The sequence below is a fragment of the Ambystoma mexicanum genome, chromosome 9, assembly GCF_040938575.1.
Source record: "Ambystoma mexicanum isolate Mex_15411 chromosome 9, UKY_AmexF1_1, whole genome shotgun sequence".
Lineage (NCBI taxonomy): Eukaryota > Metazoa > Chordata > Amphibia > Caudata > Ambystomatidae > Ambystoma > Ambystoma mexicanum.
Window position 1 is genome coordinate 970,974,857 of NC_090931.1, and position 18,766 is coordinate 970,993,622.

The 18,766-nt window shown below is 46.1% G+C and overlaps 1 protein-coding gene across 2 annotated transcripts in view; it reads left to right on the plus strand.

Annotated features, from left to right (window-relative positions):
- Positions 1-18,766, plus strand: part of GORASP2 (golgi reassembly stacking protein 2) — a 547,667-nt gene that overhangs the window by 397,219 nt on the left and 131,682 nt on the right. The window contains exon 8 of one of the 2 annotated variants that reach the window (XM_069616189.1): positions 3,448-3,504. The exons of the other annotated variant lie outside the window; for it this stretch is intronic. Within the exon in view, the coding sequence (XP_069472290.1) occupies positions 3,448-3,504 (57 nt within the window). The remainder of the gene's footprint in view (positions 1-3,447; positions 3,505-18,766) is intronic. 2 annotated transcript variants of the gene reach the window in all.

The window sequence follows — 18,766 nt, forward strand, 5'->3', positions numbered from 1 at the left end:
ACCCATGTGTGCTGTACTGCAGCTGAGGGGTCAACCTGTGGTAGAAAAGCACAATGATAGGAAAGATTTAACCACTGACACCAGCCATTTAAAGTAGCGAGGGTAACATACACATTTTAATGAGAGTAGGATAAGAGCTACTAGGTAACCCCCCAGCACTCCACATAAAATGGTGTGTGCTGGACCTACAAAGAGAAAAGGTAAGTAAAGCCAATTTCACTTTACTATTCTTGGGAACTGTAGTTCACACAAGAAAAAGGTAGTTAAACCTATAGGAGAAATCTGAAAGGATTTCTCTGTGACACTGCACTGAAGGTGCTGTGTGTCACCATACAAACAACACCTATGGAGTTTATCAGACTCTCAAAACGGTGAAAACACAAATCGGGTAAAAGCACATAAGAGTGAGAAAAAGGCCTCACTCACTCCACGGTTAAAATTAAGTCGTAAGTCCAGCAAAAGAGCTCAGGGTCTCTAGGATTGAAGGGAATTGGCACAGAAATGAGAATTCTCTCTAACAGGGAGCCCCAGGCTTGGGTCTCGGGGCCATCAACCTGTGTGCACGTTCCACTGCGAAGTTGGGTGATAGCTTGGGGTTATCCAGGCGTGAGATGAGGGTGGCCTCAACAAATGATTCCATGTTGCCCTTGACATTGTCTTCCGGGATACCTATTTTACGGACAGTATTACGTGACCTTGACTCCAGTTGGTGACATTTCTTTAGAGTCTTCAGCTTCCCGTTATTCTCTTATCCGCTTTCTCGAACCTGGATTTGACAGTTGATTTTGCCTGTAATATCATCCAGTTTAACATTGAATGCTGTAAAGCCCTCCTTCATGCATGTTGTCATCTTCTGGACTTCAGTCATTTTCGCCGTTTCTGCGATGCCGGCCGCGTTGATGGGTATTTCACTGCGATTTTCATGTATCTATGCTACATTGCTTTTTAACTCACTCCTTTCGTAATCTGGCCGCTGTAAGCAGGACAAAGCTGATGAAGCAATAAAGTGGTTGTTTCCCCGGGAATGTATATCATTCAGCGTGCAGATGCCTCAATATAACAGGATCACAATGCCCCAATTGTCATCAGTAGAAGTGAGTGCTAGGGCAGAATTTGTGGCACAAAGGACTCGGGTTCCCTCCCTTCTAGCTGTGTTGGACCAGATTTTGTTTGCCTCTGCTCATCATCCAGTTTAAATGGCTCCTGCTATGGCGCATGGGTCTCGCAGCGCCACTTCCACCATTTTCTGAAGTGCACATTCTGCCTGGGGAATCAGCCTGGTGCCTCGTGCAACGCTCTGTTCACTCCCAAACCTGCAGCAGCCCGAAGGCCGCACAGTCGGAGCACAGCACTGTGCGGCCTCCATGGGGATGAGGGGGCTCCAGGTACAAGAGCATAGGCTGTGACATTGGAACAGCGTGCCCCTGAAGCGCCATGCGCAGTCCAGGCCGTAGGAGTTGGCAGCCACAGGCATAAGCAGGACCTAGCTCTCCGAACTGTGCCGGGGGACCAGAGATCGCCTCTGCCAGCCATGAGGAGTCAGGCCCTCTCCTTCCGCAGCGGCCCAGGTACACTGATCTGGGTCCCTCCGACCACTCCTCTACACAGCTAAAGACCCTCCTGGAAGGCAAATGGTAAGACCAGGGACCCCCAGTAACTTACCAGTGTACTGATGGCTGCCGAGATTCTGAGCAGCCCAATGCTCCCTCTGCCAGGGGCACCCTCACACTTCGGAAGCGACATGGCGTACCCCTCCACAGGACGCAGTCTACAACGCAGGTAGTCCTATCCTACCCCGCAGCCAGAGCCGCCTTCATCCCCGGCACCAACTATGCAAGTATCAGGAGCCATAGTGCTTCTGTAAGGGCTAGCTGGAAGTTCAGTTCCATGGCCAGGCCTAAAGAAGCACAGCCATCTTGTCTGATGTCCTGTCCTGCCCCCCGGTACAAAGTTTAATCTTTAGGAAACTTGTGCCCTGTGATCTGTTCCCACAAGTGGGAAATGAAAAGCGACTGACGTTTGGAAAAACTGCTTGCCTATAGTAACTCTAGTTGTTAGACTATGACTCTGAATTTTCATCATATCCCTGGCAACCCATAGTGGTAGTTGTCACAAAGTGAGCTTGGACCAAGGAAAAGTCAGTTAAAACTCAACAGCTGCTGGTTGAAGATTTTGTTAGAAGGATACATTAAACTAAACTCTGGAAGGCAAGAACATGTACTGAAATACTCTTAATCTTTCCCAGGATGCTGGATCTTTAACATAACCCCAGGGTTGGCATTGGGGAGGTGTGAGCGTCTGCTAATGGTTAGGCAAAAGGTTTTACTCACATTTGCTTGCAAGACAAACTAAACCCATCCTAGCCATAAACCCATTAACAACCAACTAACCTGCCCTGCCCTCAAGATCTGCCCCTTTTATTGGGTCTTAGACACTCAACCCTGAATCTTCCAGAAACCTTAAGTGGGTTTTCTGACACACTATTCCCGCCTCCCGCTCTGACTAAGGTCTCGATTATCCCAAGGATGAGACTGGCCTCAATGTTCATGCTTACAAAATGTCAGGTGGAAATGGTGGCATGCACGTACTCGGTCTCATCCTCAGGCGTGTGCTGTAGGGTTTCCATCCCTTAACGTTATTCAGGCTGTGATGTGAAGTCCATTGTCTGACCAGTTCAGACTGGTGTGATCCCAGTCACCTAACACAGGCCGTATGTCCATGTTCAGCAGTATGGGCTCACATGTTCAGTCCAGATAGTGGGATCCAGCAATGCCTGGTGCCAATAGGGTTACAAGGGTACCCTAATCAAAGTCTGCTAAGATTTTAAAGAAAATAATAAACACTAGGGCTTTGGGTAAAAGGGTGACGTAATTATGGGGGCATTACACATGTTTCCTTTTCATATATAGATGTTCCTTCTTCGGGCGATCCCTCACCTTCATTTCATAATCTTCCCCATCTATGCATCTCTTCATTTTTCATATTACATTTATCTTGTGGCTGCACACGTCCACATGGCCTAGTGCTTTGGAATTTCTGTTGTGAAGATGAGCAGGTAAAGAGCAACATAAAGATCCTCCAGTTGTTTATAAAGCATTGGCTGACCTCACCCATTAAAGCTGCTAAGGCAGTGTTTCTGGTCCCACTGTCACGTGGCACGAGGTTCACATGAATTGGCTTTGTGAGGTGAACTATGAATTGGTTAGAGAGACATGCAGGAATGACTTGTCACAGTACTGATAAACAACTGGAATATATTGCACCAAGCCAGTTTAACTTGTGTAACTAGGCATTGCTTTGAAGTTTACATTTCCATTTATTAACCAACTTTCTAGTTGTCAACCTTTAGTATATGATGCACATTCAAAGCACTTAATGGATAGATTTGTAATTAAATGGAAGGAGATACTTTTCGCCAGAGGAATTCATATTTAAATTTTCTTATAGGTGTTCCAACAGTACCATTATTGCCATCCCAGTTTAACCCAGCAACCTCATTAACTGGTAAGGAGAAATTGCCTTGCAAGTCTTTCCTATTGTGTCCTGCTGCTGCTTTGAAATTACCACTCGCAATTAGCACATTTGGGAGCATCTTGCTTTGAGATGAATGTTGTGTTAATATTTTGAAGATTACATCTCTGTTGCCCTTAGTGAATGTTTAGCAACTGTTAAACTTACTTGGTTATTTTATCTTGGCTAAAAACCATGCTCTGCAGAAAGGGAACTTTCTTGTTTATTTAATCTTTTATCATCTTTGCCACCATCAGAAAGAAAAACACTCTTAAACCAATAACATTAACCCCATTCCCATTTAGACCAGTGGATTGAAGGAAACTAACTTTAAAAATGGAGCATGTAGCATCTTACATTGCTATAATGCCATTTTTCACATTGACCAATTCAAATCATTTCCTGAACAGCATTGTGGACTTGTAGTTGCTTTATGTTGCCCTCTAGTAACTTTGGCTTTTACATTAAGCCCTAACCAGAGTCTCCATGCACAACTGCAAGATATAAGAAAGATTGGCAAGATTCAGGCCATCACCAAAGGTACATTGTCCCCTGATAGGGAAGAAAGTTCTTTTTGCATTTTCCCACTATATAGTTCAAAAGAACCCCCTGCATATTTGCCTATGTCATTGAGATAAGAAAAACCTTTTTGGCTGCACTTATCTGCTCACGTAATTAATTTTAAGGTAATTGACAAACCCATAAGACTGCCAGTGTCAGGGGACTGTTAGCTCATTCATGTTTTTTTCTGCATTGTTTTACTGTAGCACATTCTACTTGCTGCAGGCGTAGCGTGTATGCCTTTTTAACTTTTGTCGAGGATTTGTTTTATGCCTTTTTAAAGATGTGCCTACTACAGACTGATGCATGTAACTGTGTTTTTACATCTTTTTTTCCATGCACTCCCATGCACCCTTTGTTTTTTTACTCTATGCATAAAATGGCTGTTCCTTGTAGTCTAGGTCCTATCATTTTGGGTGACTTGGTTTTTGGCCATCTCGGGTCAGGAAATTCCATATATCGGCATGCACTTTAGCAGGGTCCTGCTCGGACTCCCAGGCAAGTGCCTTTGTTGTGACTACTGGTTAGGACTGGGTTTGACAACTGCCAACTCCCAACCCACATCCTTCACAGTGCCTCTTGCTGGACAGATGTGGGGTTTGTTGCACTCTACGATTGTATAGCCTTCCCGTTTTGAGTGGTGCAGATGCTTGCCTGGATTTAAGATGAGAAGAGCCGTGGCCGTTCTTGAGGAGGTCTACTCAAACAAGACTCTGAAGAGTAGAAGTTGGTTGACAAAGACCCAGAGAGCTGCCACAGAAACAAAAACTTAATTTGCAACACTGTCCACTAGTATCTATTGCTGCCTCTAGGTTGCCTTCCTGTCTTGGACCAGTGGGAACAACTGGTCCTGCTCCAGTTCCCTGACGTCGGTGGTCTTGGAAGTGTTCCTAGACCATCCTGGGAGCGGCCATTCTTTGACCTGGCCTCTGCTGCTACGTTCACCGTCTTAAGAGCTTGAGAGACTGCAGATCCTCAACTTGTGACCAGAAAACATCAATCACTGCTGCACGCGATTCTGAAGGGGGCGGCGTTCCAGTTTCTTACCATGCGTCAAGCCTGCTGACCCATACCAAGGCATCTTTTCCACACTTTCTCGCCTGCTGGGTCCTGTTGGTGCATCACCCTGTGGGATTCACTCTGGCTGCGGTCATGAGGTGTCTGGTCTGTTCTTCTACAAGTCTATCAGAGCGGTTCCTGACATCTTTAGCCACTGCACCTGCGACCCCTAAACGCCTGTCTATAGAACCAACGACTGAAGTCAATTGTACCAGCGATACTGGGTGGCCCTAGGTGTGGACACCTCAAATATCAGAAGATGGGTTGCAAGTGTACTTACAGACCAGCCCTTGATGTTGCATATTGCATAAATATACCTGTGATTCAACAGTTTGCAATCCAAGCTACATAAGCCTGGAACCTATGTGCAACAATGCCTATTGATTTTGACAAGCTTCAGCAAACACCTATAGGGATGCATATACATGCATGTGCATTCAAAGCTATTGGTTTTACCATGTTACTTGCAAACACAAATAACATATGTAAAACCTTTATTAAAACCCTTGACACCGACTGAAGCAAAATAATGTCCCCTGCAAGTATCACGAGGGGTGTTGAAAAAGCTGGAAAGTTATCTTAATTTTAAAATATTTGTTTTCAATGCAAACCTCAAAGAGCATGAAGACCTATGACAGTGTTCATTTCTATCTTGAATTGTTTACAAATCATTTGACATGTATTCATGTCAAAATTATAACATAAACAAGCTGTTCTCATTTTATTATGAAACCAAAAAAGCAAGGATTCAAATCCTAGAAAGGTGATTTATTAAACGGAATGTGTTATTTTGAAAGGATTTATTTCACACTGCAGCCTATGAATTACTTATTTACATTCTCTCCCAAAACAAGTTCTTGTAAATTGTAACAATTAAAGTAAAATCACATTTCAATATAATCCATGTGCCCATGAATTTGGAAAAACTGCCCACGTGAAAATCTGACCGCATAAAAGGAAAGCTTTGTCATGAATATCTACTATTCGACACTATTGATAATGAACTGTTGATTGATACTTATTCATGTCAAATGGAGATGAGGCCTGGCTCCGATCATTCCTGCTGAATAGAAAGCAAACTGCTGTGACTGGGAACTCTCACTCTGATCCATTTTTTTGTTTCTTATGGAGTCCCTCAAGGGCAGTTCTTTCCACCTTACTGTGTAATCTTTATATGGAGCCTCGAGGGAATCGGGTTAATATTAGACATGCATCAATATGCTGATGATACCCAGGTACATCTTAAAATGTCATCAGAGCTATACATGAAGCAACTACGTAATTGTTTAGTTGACACTGAATCGTGTATGTCGTCTCCTTTTCTTTTTAAAATGAACCCCTCCAAAATGGTTTTCATTTTCTCCAGCATTGGATCTTTCATAGATTCACATGCTTTGAATATTCCCCGTCGTCAGGCTGGGAATCCTTGGTTACATACTAACCACTTTTAATATATATTAAGAAAAAAACACAAGTGTTTTGTAATCTGTTGACTTCTTTATAGCTGCTTTTAACCCCGTCTAGTGGGACATCAAGTCCACACACCTTTCCATACGATGTGAGAAACCTTCATATACAATGTTTTCAACAGATAAGTCAAAGTGGTTTTGCACTTTGGCACCATGGAGAGCTATCTAAAAAGAAATCTGTGTTCAAGGCAAGATACATGTGGAATTAAAATTGTTTAAGGGGGCAGGCATAAAGAATGCATTTATTGTCTATATCCCATCACACCACGGATGACTGCGAGATATGCAAAGGAATTGCTGCTAAACGCTGAGAGAACCATAGGTGGGCTAGTGTGCTGGCTAAAGGAGAGAAAATGCCCCCCTCTGAAGAAGAGTCGTCAGAGTGGCAGCGGGAAAACCATTGAAAAGGGTTAACTCCTAGCCTCAAGAGGTCTAGATCAGAGGAGAGACTACACACGTCAGAGGTACATAAAAAAAAACAAGAGATGCCTTCCGTGGGGCCAGCGGAGACCCTGTCAACAACACCAGTCTCGACCATGGCTAAGGTTCCATCGATGAAGACACAATGTTTAACCAAGGGGAAGGCCATGTCATCGAATGGCCACGACTCAATAACGAGAGGCCCGTCGACCACGGAATACAGGCGACAACACCGACTTCAACGGAAGGTAGGTTGAGCAGTCCTAGTCTGTCAGTGGTTCGTCTGTCAACCAGTACCCAATGGGTAAAGACGACGAGACTGTCAACAAGTTTGGCGCTGGGAGACAAATTGACACCGTCAACGGAAAAACGGGAAAACTCATCGTCCATGTGAAGTCCACCCACAAGTCACTCCTTGATGACGGAACAGTGGTCAACAATCATTTAAAAAACACCAAAACAGTGGTGACGTCTTGCCACCATTCATCAACATGCTTGCCAAAAAAGTAAAGAGAAAAGCACAAAGGTATGCCGCTGGCGAGTGGTAAGTTGTTGACTGGAACAGCCCCATTGATGAAATGAACACTAACAAGCCGCTGAGAGACACTCTGTCCATGACAACAAAAAAGCCTGCCAGTCATAAGAAAAGGCTAAGGCGCGACAGCAGCTTCACTCTCCACATCCCATCTCACCAACTCTGTAATCAATCTCTGGGCTGATACCGCATCACAGTGCCACCTCGACTCAGATTTTGAACAAGGTTACTCCTTAAGATTTTCAGATTCAGGAGAATGTGTCATACTGATGAAATTGACCCAAACAAAATTAAATAAGAACACAGCAATACAGCCTCCGCAGCCACGGTCAGTTCCACCGCAGAGCCCACAGAAGTCTGTACCAGGCCCGGTTCCAACACCTATTCCAGGCTCCAGGACTCTATGCAGGTACTAACATCTTTACAAACCTTAGTGGCTCAACTAGAAAAACGTCTGCCAACCCTGCAGGTGCCACCGTCCACCTGGCAGAGGGAAGTGGGCTCTCTGCCTAAGTGACGTAGCTCAAGGTCACCACTGCAAAGGGCAATGTCCCACAGATTACGGTCACCTACCTCCACCAATTTCAAGACCGCCTGGCCTGACGTCACCTACAAAAGCAAAATCGACCAGAGTCCTAAAGGGGGCACCCAATAAACACCCACACTGGAACACCAGGAAGAGTGTGAATTGTCACACTCCAACACAGACAACGGCATAAGGGACACAGACTCCACAACATCTGCATCTCTGAGACAATGAGTGGGATACTGATGAGCTCCCAAAGAACACTGTCCAGGTGGAACCATCAAACTATCACTGCTTGACAAGGTGGGGGATTCCCATACAATGATCACAAAAGCTTGCAAAGCATTTGGTTTCACGCCCACTAAAGATAAGGAGTACTTCTTATTTGACCTGATGAACAAACCCAGGAAATCCATCATTTCCATCCCTATATTCGATCTTGTGGGGGAAAACTCATGGAGAAACCTTTTTCAGAACCAGCATTAAAATCCAGCTAGAGAAAAAGTTTAAAAAACCAGGCTCAACGCTCAAATGCTTTAGGCACAGCCTATGCCGCATTCAGTGGTGACAGGGGAGAGAAAATCTCACACACACGCGTCCAAATGCTCTGTTAATACCGAAGGATGAAAAACTGACGCATTCTTCAAAAAAGTCTTGGCCATTGGAGCAACGACAGTGAAAGCGGCCAACGCTCTAGCTATTATGGCCAGATACGACAGGGAAATGTGGCACAGAATGGCACTGTTGGGCAAGATTGTATGCAGTACCCTTTGGGTGCACTACAACAACCTTGACCTCCTGGCAATAGGGACCCAACCTTTGGTATAAGTCTGAACTACACAGGTTGGTAGTGTGACTGAGCACCAGGCTTATCTCAGGAGGGGTCAATGTGAGCAGTAATGTTGTGACAGTTTCTCAGTACAGTTATTCAAATAAACAGTTACACTCAAGGTTTCTTGACAAAACAATTATTCATTTATTTCAGAGTCAGTTGTATAAGCCTTCTTCAGAAGCGAGCAAAACATGTAACACTTAAAATATACTTCAAAACACACTTAGTTTCTCTAAATCAGATGATACCCATTGGGGATGGCACACAGACACTTCTTTCACCCTCAGGTGACTTAAATAGCTAGGACACTGTGGACATTGATTTATTTAGGGCAATACTGAGTTTGGTGCTAAGGTTAGATATGGCAATAAAACAAAGGTTAACTAATAATTCATGAACAGGTTAGTTCTTTTGAAACCTTCCAATGTTAATTAAATTAACCCTTTCCTGGGAAAAAGAAAAAACACAGAGTCAGGGGTAAGAAGAGTCACTCTGGTAGCCAGGACAGCCAATGTTATTTGTAGGTGAGCTGAAGATCTTTGCAGGTAGGTAAAAAGTCTTGCACAATGTTTTTAGAACTGTTTGTAGAAAAATAGAACACTTGAAGGGCCACAGGCTGGTAGGCTTGTGAGGGGTAAAGCTATAGCAACTCTGCAAGGTAACCAAGACAGTTCTCAACTGAGAGCAAGCAAGGCTACACAACAAGAGGTAAGTTCTCTTAGAATGTACAGTACCTCTTGTTAGAGGAAATGGTTCCAGCTGGCCTCTCTTCCTGTACAGCTCTGCAGATCCTGTTGTTCCTGAGCCTCAGTCGTGGGGAAAAGAGGGAGGGCGTCTGGGGACACCTGCTCTGCAATGGGAAGGTCAGCGGCAGCAATGGGCAAACTTCAATTCAGCGGTCCTTCAGCTCCTCGCGTCTTGATAGCAAATAGCAACACTGCGGTTCTCGGATACCACTTCAGGTTTCCCATGCTTCTGGGGTCCAGCACTCTGTTGAGGTGGCTCAGGCTTGGCCAGTCCTGCATCAGGGAAGTCTGAAGGATCTTCCTAGCGCTCGGTTCTGACTTAAAAACAACGCACACAATCTGGTATTCCTCGCCCTGGCCCTTCGGTTCCAGCAGCAGCAGCAGTGGAAATACAGCCAGCTTCGAGAGGATGTCCAGACAGGCTTACTTTGCAGTTGATTGGTCCCACCAACTCAAGGGGAGAAGTCGTCCTTGCAGGGCTTCTCTAGTTGAGGCGAATTTGGAGCTTCAGCACAGCAGCAGGGCTTCACCAGGCAAACCAACGGTCCAGGAGTTGCAGCAGGTGTCTCTTCCAAGTTCTTCTTTGGATTCCTTCGTCCAGTGGTCGACTCTGCCTTCCAAGCCAAAAAGCCTCGCCTTTTATGCAGGTTTCTCCCATTCATTCCAGACTGTCAATCACACAGCAGGGTGGCTGTCCTTGCTGGACAGCCAGCCGACCAATCACCTTTGGGTGCATTCCTGTAATCAAAGGGAATAAGCACAGGGAGTTTCGGGCATCTACCTCACTTCCTGCCCCTGCCAGACATACTGGAACCAGAGGCGGACTTCACTCGTGAATCCTGCCAAAGACAAAACGAAGAAAGGGACCAAACCTGGTTTGGCGGGCAGAGCAAATCTCAAGAAAAATCTTTCCAACAAGAAATGGCAAAAAAAGACGCCCATTTTGACAAAATGGGCACCCGTGGGTGCCCTTACTGCAGCTGCGGACGCAGCCCGTGGTAAAAACACACAATGGGAGTAAAAAGTAAACCACTGGCACCAGCCATTAATTGTAGAAAGGGTAACATAAAAATGTTACATGAGAAACTAGGCAATGTGGATTCTAAGTAACCCCTCCAGCACCCTATTGTAAGATGGTGTGTGCTGGGTCTAGAAAGTTACAAAATGTGAGTAAAGTCAATTTCACTTCACTGCTCTTGGAACAAACAGTAGTTTATCCAAGAGAATGTATTTAAAACCTTTGGGGAAATATTAGAGACTTCCCTGTGCCACTGCACTGAAGGTGTTGTCACAATGTAAAGATCCCTATGGAGTTTCAGTCTCTAAAGTTAAAAGAAACACAGAAAACACATAGAATTAAAATAACAAAGTCCCAACGTTCAGCAAAAGAACTGCAGGTCTCTAAGGTGGGAGAAATTAAACACTAAAATGAAAATTCTCCCTAACAGGCACCCACCCTGGAGCACATACCCGAGGAGATATATGATATGATGGTTTATTTATATAGTGCCTATACACAATGTGTTTCAAAGCACTTTAGAGAAACTAAAGGAAGCCATGGCCATCCTTTGTGAAGGAGAAGGAAGCCTCCAACCACACTATAAATATAGCATTAGGCATTGTGGAGAGAGGCTTCAAGCAAACGGGTAATGGAGTGGTCCTCTGATGACAAGGGTGTCTGTGCTGCACGGAGTTGCACCCAGAAGTGCAAAACAAAGTTCTAGGCATGCCATTTGAGGGGGGGCCTGTTTGACCCCAAAATCGACAAGGCCTTAAAGGCAATATGAATAGACACTGATACAGCAAGGTGGTTAACATCCTTGCAGGCAATTAGGACTTCTTGTCCCTTTGGGGGAGCATCGCATCACTCAGCAGCCTCTACTAGAAGGGGTAGGTCATATCAGCCTAGCTCTTACTCCTCACAGTGGTACAGAAAGAGCTCCCTAGGACGCAAGCCTAACGAGTACCGAAAAACACAAAGGTGCAGGGTGTCTTACTTGACCCAAAGAGGAAGGAGAATGCAAAGGAGAGAACACAGGCATAGGTCGGAGGAAACCTCCAACATCACAAGAGGGATGGCGACACATTACACTGGACACCTTGGTTCTTGCCATAATCGTGCGCGAACATCTCCTGGAATTTTCCCCCCAAAAAACAAATATGATGCCACAACACTACGCGCAGCCCCATTTAGGAACCCTCCAGGCAAGGCTCAAATATTGTCATCAAAAGGCCTATACAAAAAGTGCTGCAGCAAAGCCGAGGCACTGAGGTTTACTTGCATTACTTTGTAGTGAAAATAACGATTCTCGACCTAAGAGCTCTGTGCATCTACAGGCAAAAGTTTAAAATGCTCACCATAACAGATGTGATAAAGACAGTGCAAACAAACGGCTTCCTTGTTTAGTTGGATTTACAGGACACACACTTTCACGTCCCTCTGCACAAGGCACAGATAATGTGGCTGCAGTTTGTGATGGGAAACAACCACTTACAATTAGAATACTACCATACAGCCTCAGGTGTGCCCCCAAGGACCTTCACAAAATGTCTGGCACAAGTAACTGCATACCTGTGACGGCAGGGTCACACCACATGTATCCCTACTTAGACTGGCTAGTGAGGGGGGAGCCACATTCGACGCAGCATCAGAATCGCTGACACAGACAGTGGAGATATTGATATGGCTCAGATTCACACAATCCAATATTCTACCCTCCAGGCAAGTGGTTTTCTTGGGAGCGACTTTCTCCACTACGGAAGTGTTAGTACGCTCATCGTAGGAGAGAGGCCAAACAATCGTGGCAGATAGCAAACATAATCAAACCATGTGGGTTTCCATCAGAAAGTGTATGCAATTGCTGTGGCAGAATGTCATCTTGCATACCTCTAATACCATACTGCACGTTGCCCATGGGACCACTGCAAGAGCTCATGGGAGACGGATGGTCACATGTGGAGGGGAAGCTCCTGGGATTACAAGGTCCAGTTCAGTGCACAGTTAGCCCAAAGGTTGAAATGGTGGATGATCCCTTGCAACATAACCAAGGGCATGGCGTTACAGGAAATGGATCACCAAATGACTGGTCATGGACACATCCCTATTAGGATGGGGAGGCAATGTCAGCCAACTATGTGTAAAGGTTCAACGGACAAAAGCGTGCCTACACATCAACGTCCTCAAGTTAAAAGCTGTAGGGCGGGCACTGTTAGGGGAGTTTTACTAAAGTCCTACTGGCAGTAAGACTTTAGGAAGCTATCCCAGTGGTTTGTAGATCCCTAACTCTTAGTATTGGTTTGTACTAGATCCGGACCTTGGTAGTGTGGCAGAGCAGTCCGGCTTATTTTAAGAGGAAGATGTGAGCTGTAGGTAAGTACACTGAATCTTAAGACGGGCACAGCAAAGAAGCACTTAAATATATTTATATAAAAGATATATATTATATTTACAACAGAATCACTTTAAATACTTTAGACGCTTATGATGGAACACTTAGGATTGCTAGATAATACATTGCAAAGGGCACTTTTCCTTTGTGTTTGTTCAGTTACATTTGTAGCAACGTTTGAAAGGGAAAAGACATGGTTATCGTATTATCGGTTGTGGCGCACTCATGCGGTTTTCAACAGATCGTACTGTAATGCATTTACTCTGCAAACACGTATAGAACAGTCACTTAAAGGGAGGAAAATAAGTGATTAGTGCAACATGAACTTAGTTCAAGGTTCTAGAGACGGTTTCTTCACCTGGCAAGTCACTAAAACGCACCCCTAGCTAGAGGCATTTGGGAGAGTGCTTGAAGTCTTGACAAACAGCAAATTATGACGAGTTCCTGCGGATTTCTTCCAGTGAAGCAGCAGGTTAGCAACTAACAACGGAGACCTAAAATGGACTCGAAGGGGGGGGGGACACAAGCAGCGGCTTGGGTCAGAGATAAGAGGGGGTTGCCCTGGACACCTCTACATGCACTCCCAACACTCAGGAGCGACTTCTTGGAATCAGGTAAGCAATAACTTCTCTGGCATGGATTCACATGCTAATGATTATTTCCCGTCGTCAGGCTGGGAATCCTCAGTAAAAAAAAAAAGTTTCACTTTCTCCTCTAAACCAACCACTGTCCTCTGGGTCATACTGTCTGCATTAAAAGACAGTCCTCTCCCTACGCCCCTCTTCTGTCTGCCATCTTTAGATTTTTACCGCACACTTCAGGGTTTTTGCATCCTTGCGTTTGCTCTCAGTGCTTTTTGTATGTTTCTGTGTGTGTGTTTTTTTTTTTTTATGGAAAGAAGGCAGTGTGTTCTTTGCTTCTCCTGCCGACAGCGGGGACCTGTTGTCGGTGAAGTTCTGCGCCCCTGAAGGTTGAAGATCGTCGAAGATTCTAGAAGGCCATCGGGCCTGACAATGACAGAGGAGAAGGAGTGAGGGTCCCTCTTCAGGACCTGCACCAAATGCGGGCTACGGAATGTGTTTGTGGAAGACCAGCACCTGCAATGCCTCTACTGCATGCATCTGGGCAATAAGGAGGTGGAGTGCGAGATATGCCTTTGGGTTCTCCAAGAAGACGTTGAAAGACAGGCACGTAGACTGGCGTCATGGCTTAACGCCAAGGCCTCTGACCTGTGCTCCAAGCAGGGTCATGCCTCACCAAGGACCGGCCGGTCCGAGGAGCAGTCTTCTAAGTCCTTTGCGGGCGTCTCATCAGTCGGGGCCCAAGATAGGGCCAAGAGCCGCAAATCCGAGTCCACTGGGTTTGCAGCAGAAGCGGGTCCCAAGGTGGATAGGGCGTGATGGACATAACCTTCTGCCTCCATTGCCAGCCGGCAAACAAGCTACTCTTCGAAGACCAAGTCATCTACCTTGGCTAAACTACATGAGAAATCCGAGAAGCCGCGGACAGAGGGAGAAGAAGGCTGAACAGCCCAAGAAGGCTCAACTGGCACAGGCTAAGACCTCGTCGGGGACAGAGTCGATGACTGCGACTGCCATGACAGCTAAGGGTGCTGATCCGGCGAGGAAAGCCCCCGCAACCCAGGTGTCCCTACCCCGAAAGACGCGACATTGTTGCAATGACTTTGGCAAAGTTTGCTGGCACGCCAGAAGGGGGGAAACCGGATCAGCCCCTGGTTCAAGAACCTCGGGGGTGAAAGTGGAGGGGGGGTGAGGAGGTCCCCAAAACAGCACTCCCAGGCTGTTGCCCAAGTTTTGGAGGTCTCTTCCACGGACGACGGAGACCAGGAGTCCTTACACATGAGCCACAAGGACATCGAAGAGGAGGGCGACGACGGCGCAGGGCCTAGTTTTCCTGTTCTGCCATTGCAGCCGAGGGACATTAACTTGGATATTCTGTCGACCCTACACACCTTGGTGTCAGAGATCCAGATGAGGATGCCTCTGGCACCTTTGCTCCCCAGGACCCTGATCAGCCTCCAGCGAAGAAGAGGAAGCATCATCCGTGTTAGGGACAATTCTCAGAAAGGTGATGATTGCCTTCTACTTTAGAGACCGCCAGCTCTTTTTGCTGGATTTAAGGACTATTAATTTCTAACCTGGAGAGAGAGTGAGACCTTTTTCCTACTCTCTCATGTATGTTTCTGTGATTTTGACTCTTGTTTCTTTTGACTTTGGGGTCTGACAAACTCCATAGGCATCATCTTTGCATTGTGAGACACTGTCATGGGTATCGGGCAAATAGTTGGGGCAGGCCTGGCATAGGCGCACAAAGAACCCATAGCCGATCCATCCTTAACTTCCTTCCTAGTGTTTGTAGTAACTTCCTGGTTACCACTTCCTGTTGCCAAACAGGAAGTGCATGACAATCCATGAGCTCTCTAGTGTTTGGGTGTGGCTGGCTATATAAAAGCCACACCCAAGAATCTTCCAGTGCTTCGTGTTGCTTACTGTGAGCTGCATCAGCAACACACTTGCCGTGCTCTGGATCAGCCAGTTTCTGCTTACCTGCTCCGGATCATCCTGCTTCAGCTTACCTGCTCCGGATCATCCTGCTTCAGTTTTCCTGCTCCGGAACGTCCTACTTCTGTTTGCCTGCTTCGGATCCTTCTGCTTCAGCTACTCCGTGTTTTCTCCACACCGTGGCTATCTCTGGTCAAGAGGGGACTTCCACACCGGCATCTGTAAGAACAAAGAAGAACAGCGTTAGCGCGCGCACTGCAATAACGCTGCACATACTCACCGAATCTTCCCACGACGCTGGTATCCAGGTCAGTTGTGCGAGCTCACAAACCCCTGCAAAAGAAAGAAGAGACATTAGTCATTGTGCTCGCTCTAATAACGCAGTATATACTTACCGATATCTCTGTGCAAACTTACCAGACCACCAAGTCTTCGGTAGCGCTGAACCCGGACTCGAGGCGCTAATATGGCGTAATCCACTCCTGCAAGGGAAGAAAAAGGAGAGACATTACCAGGCGCGCTCAAATTTAAGGCGCTGCGCTTACCTACCAGCAGCTGACTTCAGCATGCAGTGCTACTCACCCACAAAATACCTAGGCAAACAAAGACAATCCGAACAATTCAGGACACTAAACAGTCTCTGCGCAATGTTCACTTGGAAAAGACTTTCTAGCCAGTGAAGAAACTGGCGTCTTGAACACTCGGCCTCGCTGTGAAGGCATATAACAGCGTGTGGCATCTGAACTCAGCCAACAGACATTGGCATCATCCATATGAGCGAATCACGCCCCTGCGAATGCAGGATGAAGTGCACACCTTACAAAAGATCAAGGTAAGCCCTTAGGGGACATCAGTGTTAGGGAGAATTCTCTGTAAAGGCTAATTTCCCAAACCTAGTGAGTCCCCCAGCAGCTTTGCTGGATTTTTGGGGTTTAATTTTTTCTCCTGCTAAGAGTGAGACTCTTTTTCTTCCACTCTTAGGCATGATTTGAGAGTGTCCTTTGACTTTGTAATGTGATTTATGGGCTATGGGGTCTTTTACTCCATAGGGCTTTATGTGTTTTTGGTAAGTGTGTTACACAGCACACTCAGTGCAGTAACACAGGCGTGTCATAGTGTCCCCCAAACATAGACTCCATACCCTGGGACTGACTACCGTCTCCCAGGGCATGTAAAGTCACCATTGACTTTATTAGTCTTAAATTATGAACAGAACCAGTACAAACCATCATAGTGTGGAAGTACTGGTAGGGGTAATTTGATTGCCCCTGGGTCTGTTTTTCAAGGGGGCACTGTCCAGTCCCCCCTTGTCGAGTTTCTGGCTGGTGGCGGTGGTTACCACGCGAAATATTCCACCGGAATATTTCCTATGGGATTTTCCCATTCATTTTAAACGCACCACTTTTTTGGTGCAATGTTAAAGATACTGGCGGGTTATTTATTTAATATTTATTCCCCGGTTGGGTCCTTTTGCCAGGACTTGGTTTTAAAATGGCATTTGTGTTCACCTCTGTAACTCAAACCCAAGTCGAGCCCTTTGTTACACTTTTGGCGGGCTTCTGCACAGAGGCCTCCAAAAGTGGTGCCACTCTGTCTGGGTTTACATGATGTGTGGGAGGGGGGGGGGGAATAGGCACCCTGGACTGAGTTGCCTTGGCAACTCCAGTCGCACTCTTGTGTGATTGGCCCAGTGGTGCGCCGCCCGGCTCACCACTTAGCATGTTTGATTGACAGCTAGGCTGGTGAATGGGGGTTTTCTGCATAAAACAGGGCTTTGGGGACTGGAACTTCAGAAGTCGCCACAGGACCTAAAGAATCCGAAGAGGGAGAAGCTGAGCCGACCTGCAACGACGACACCACCGGTGGAGCCCTGTTGAACCGAACTCGCCACTTCCCAACGACAAGGAAGATCTTCTTCCTGGAGAGTCTTACTTCCTTTCATCTGTTGGGGTTAACCAGTTCGCCTTTTTCGCCTTCCTGGATCGTCTCGTGGTCGAATCGCCCGTGCCAAGCACCCCGGTGGCCGGATAGCCACACTTCACCACTACCGCGAATAAAAGGGTAGTACCTTTTAACCGGGAAACTCCGCGGCTGGTTTCTTCCCTGGCAGTGCAACGACCTCCAGCTTTCCTCCACGTCGAGATCTCTTGCACCCGCCGCCAGGAACAACTGCCCCCGCTGGAGCTTTCTCGCCATTTCAGGTACTGTGTCCCGCCTGGTCTCTCTTGCAACAGACTGTTCAAGGTGTCCCGTAAATCCTTGACTCTCTATCCTGGGGTGACCTCGGACCCGTTAACATTACCTTTCTGCACTGATCTAACTCCTTTTTGAACTATCTGCAAAGACTTTTAAAGTGTACTCTCACTGTGTGATCATGGGCACATTCCGCCTTGCTCTCCAAGAGTGGGCCTGGCCTATGAACTTTTTGCTCTACAGTAGACCCTGCCTTTTCTAACTATCTGTGGGTACTTAAAAGTGTTGGTACTGGGTTATTTCCATACTCTGTCCTTTTCTCTCCCTTTTTAAACAAATTATTGGAGTGCCATCTTGGTTAAGCGCTCACCTCTGTGTTGATAATAAGTGATGTTCTTTTTCTAAGACTTGTCGAATAATTAATCAGGGAGGTGTATATACTTCTAATGACTGTGTTTGAACTTGCTTGACATATTAGTGCCAGTGTATTTTTACAAGTGTGTTTTTAAATAAATAATTATATACTTTTATACCAAAGCTCTGGTCAGTGTTTGCTTGTGCTACTGTATTTATGGCCCTATTGTGTATACTCTATATACGGCCTAACTCTTCTTGAGAGAAGTCTGACTGCTCAGCCACAGCAACCAGGTAAATCTGGGTGGTACAGACTGCTACCAATTGGGTTTACTGCTAACACCTGTAGTCTTAAACTTTTTTGCAGTGGTCCCTAAGGGAACTGCACAGGTTTCTGCCTAACACACAGCACACCTTAAAGTAAAGGGAAGGGCCCAGGGGAATAAGGTGAATTCAGGTTTGAGTGTTTACTTGTATTTGACAGGAATCCCTCTGGGTGAAAACAGGGGAAGTGAGAACTCGAGCGTCAAGGGAGGCTCATTCATCGCTCCTGCAGAGACACAGGTGAGTGTGACAGAACACAAGGCCATCCTCAATACCTCTTCCCAAGCGATGGAAACCTCCGAGGTAGACCAGCGTTCGCTATTGTT